Below are 3,541 nucleotides of genomic sequence, written 5' to 3' on the forward strand. Positions count from 1 at the left end.
ACTCATCTAGCAAACGACTTACTAATTAATAACTACCTAACAATATTGAGCACTTATTATGTGCCCAATAGTGTGTCAAGTGTTTTTCTTGCTAATTTTTGATACAGTGACAGCTCCATGAGATAGGGTTAAATTTTGTCAAAATAATTTTCCATGTTCATTTCCCCTGGTAGACTGTGATAGTGGCTTACACGTCTGTGTGTGTTATCCATTTTGTATCCCTAGGACCTGGCAGAGTACCTAATTAATACACAGTGGGCACTCCATACATGTGTAAGCAGATGCATTTGACCAACAGCTATTTATAGCCAAACAATAAGTTAATTATAAGTAGCTTTTCTTTTAAATAGTCTTTGTGCTTTTCTCATTGTAGAAATTCACTGTCAATTTTTTTTAAAATACTGATAAGCAAGAAGAAGAAAGTTAAAATCGAACTTCTTTCAGCCCTAGATAGCTTAAGTATCTTATTTAGGGACACGAAAGTACGAAATGGCTAAACTGAGCATCAAGATCCGGCCATCTGGCTTCAGAGCCCAGGCTCTTAACTGCTGTTATACTTGTTGATGCCCCCCCCAACCCATAAATATACACTCACACACACACACACCCCCTACACAAATTATGTTAGCTATTAAAATGAATTGAAAGAACGGAAATTTAAAATTAAATCTACCGCAAATACAATGTTGCAATGCATGAAATCTACATTTTAAGAATTCACAGTATTTGGTCTTTTCCTGTCTTCACAATTCCTGTTCCCTCAGTTATTTCGGGTAATTTTGATGAAAATCAACAAAATACAGATTGAGAGGCAGCACTGAGAGGTAAAGCAGACAAAGAATGGCTTTTAGGTCAGACAAACAAGAGTTTGTCTAGATATGTTACCAGGGTTAGGCTGCAAGACATCTCTCAGTCTTAGTCTCTTTTCTAAAACAGAGATAATGAGAAATACTTTTCAGCATTTCATGATTTTAGAAGTGACATGATCATGACGTGCACTGAGATTGATTAATGGTAGGTCTTGTTATTAAGTCTCTAGTGGTGATACCTTATGGTTTGCCCAAACAACAACCTTGCTGAATTGTTTTCTACAGCTACACATGGCTTTTTAAAAACTAATCCTTCATTTTAATTCTCATGGTAATTTAACTTTTCTATTTTTATTAGATGCATTTAGTAACTTGCCCTACAACCATTTTCTTAGAAATTCAATCTCTTCTCCACAGGCTCTCTTTTGAGATTAAAGAGGAAGAAGTGGCCAATTTACTATTCGAGCAATTTTCATTTAAAAGTAGATCATTGTTTTCATTACCCTATCATTAATGTTTTCTGTTTTCCTTTATCAGTGAGTTCCTTCTCGTTCGATTCCTATTGCCCAACTGAACTCTCTTGCTTTCTTGCAAGATGAAAGGAGTCAACCATGCATGAGTCACTAGACAATGTAGCAAATGCTTCTGATTTCCCAGACTATACAGTTACTTTTGAAAATTGCACTGATGAAAAAATCCCACTCAAGATGCACTATCTCCCTGTTATCTATGGCATCGTCTTCCTCATAGGTTTTCCAGGTAATGCCGTAGCAATTTCCACTTACATTTTCAAAATGCGACCCTGGAAAAGCAGCACCATCATTATGCTGAACCTCGCTTGCACAGATCTGCTGTATCTCACCAGCCTCCCCTTCCTGATTCACTACTACGCCAGCGGCGAAAATTGGATCTTTGGGGATTTCATGTGCAAGTTTATCCGCTTCGGCTTCCATTTCAACTTGTACGGCAGCATCCTCTTCCTTACCTGTTTCAGCATCTTCCGCTACTGCGTGATCATTCACCCGATGAGCTGCTTTTCCATTCACAAAACTCGATGGGCAGTGGCAGCTTGTGCTGTGGTGTGGATCATTTCACTGGTGGCTGTCATCCCCATGACCTTCCTGATCACATCAACCACCAGGACCAACAGATCTGCCTGTCTTGACCTCACCAGTTCGGATGACCTCACTACTATTAAGTGGTACAATCTAATTTTGACTGCCACCACTTTCTGCCTCCCCTTGGTGATAGTGACACTTTGCTATACAACGATCATCTACACCCTCACCCACGGACCTCAGACTCGCAGCTGCCTTAAGCAGAAAGCTCGAAGGTTAACCATTCTGCTACTCCTAGTATTTTACATATGCTTTTTACCCTTCCATATCTTGAGGGTCATTCGGATTGAATCTCGCCTGCTTTCAATCAGCTGCTCCATCGAGAATCAGATCCATGAAGCTTACATCGTTTCCAGACCGTTAGCTGCCCTGAACACCTTTGGCAACCTGCTCCTGTACGTGGTGGTCAGCGACAACTTCCAGCAGGCCGTCTGCTCAATAGGGAGATGCAAAGCAACTGGGGACCTTGAGCAAGCAAAAAGAGTCAGTTGCTCAAACAACCCTTGAGATACTGCACTTACTCCACCAAAAATAAGAGGCTGCTGATACTTTACCCCTCACTCCTAAGAAGTCCAGAGTATCTCCCTCCATGAAACTCCTAGTAAATACTGTATATTCAGGTAATTATGTGCCAAAGCCAGGACAGGACTATTAGGATTTCTTTGCAATCCTTTTATTGAGATCCTCCCCTGGGTATAAGGTTGGAATGCATGCCTATCAGTAAAGTATTCATATAGAGAATTACAAACTATTGGAACTCGGGGCATTTTAGAGAACACCTGTTCCCACCGACTTATTACATATACATGGGACCTGAAGTTCATACACTTGCCCTCGATCTCTCAGTAAATTAGTGGCAAGAGAGGGGGAAAATCAGTGTTTTCACCAGAGTTTCATGCTTCGCCATACTCTGGGGCCTATCTGTATGGAACCAACAGACTATTAAAAGCATTACTTGTATCTTTCTTAAAATTTATTTTTTACAGCTCACATCTTTCCAACTTTTTTCCTTCAAACTTTGCTTTGAGATTATTAACCTGGGTTTTTCACTAGGCTTTGGTCAATTCTGTAGGTTAAAGCAAGCCAGTGAGATACACTTGAAATAATTCAAGGATGTCAATACTTATACCTGAAATTACTAATAGAACCTGTAAGTTATTTGGGGTACTGTGTCTTTATTGTTGTAGCCCATTTAAAAAGTTGTTATTGAATTTATGACGATTATCAAAGTGTATTAGTAGTTATCAACATGTCTTGAGGAAAGAGGGGGCACTTTGGGGAATGGAAGTACTTTTAAATATGTACATATGGGGTGTTAAGTCAAATCTTACATTGTTTTGATTTCTATGGTGAACATTCTAGGAAACGCTAATTCTCTTTGGATATCCTGCTCTTTTACGACTAAAATAAACAGACATCTATTTTAACAGCGAAAACTATTTTTGAACTGTATTTGTACTTAATTACCAGTAAGTGTAAATATATGAGAAAATGCCTGGTCTGGATATTTACAACCCTAGTAAATGGGTTGATACAATTAATAAACTTATTTAAACATCACAGAATAAGCTAGTCATTTTTTTCTGTGAAAATGCAGCTTTATTGCTATTATAT

General features: G+C 38.7%; 1 protein-coding gene across 1 annotated transcript; it reads left to right on the forward strand.

Moving 5' to 3' along the window:
- The first annotated feature begins 1,420 nt into the window (after positions 1-1,420).
- On the forward strand, positions 1,421-2,434 carry OXGR1 (oxoglutarate receptor 1). Its single transcript, XM_069467084.1, has one exon. The coding sequence runs from the start codon at positions 1,421-1,423 to the stop codon at positions 2,432-2,434; it is 1,014 nt and encodes a 337-aa protein (XP_069323185.1).
- The last annotated feature ends 1,107 nt before the right edge of the window (positions 2,435-3,541 follow it).

This window comes from Eulemur rufifrons, chromosome 4, assembly GCF_041146395.1.
Source record: "Eulemur rufifrons isolate Redbay chromosome 4, OSU_ERuf_1, whole genome shotgun sequence".
Lineage (NCBI taxonomy): Eukaryota > Metazoa > Chordata > Mammalia > Primates > Lemuridae > Eulemur > Eulemur rufifrons.

Bases quoted from the DNA above. Each gene is read 5' to 3' on its own strand.
- OXGR1 (XM_069467084.1), top strand. From the start codon at position 1,421: ATGCATGAGTCACTAGACAATGTAGCAAATGCTTCTGATTTCCCAGAC.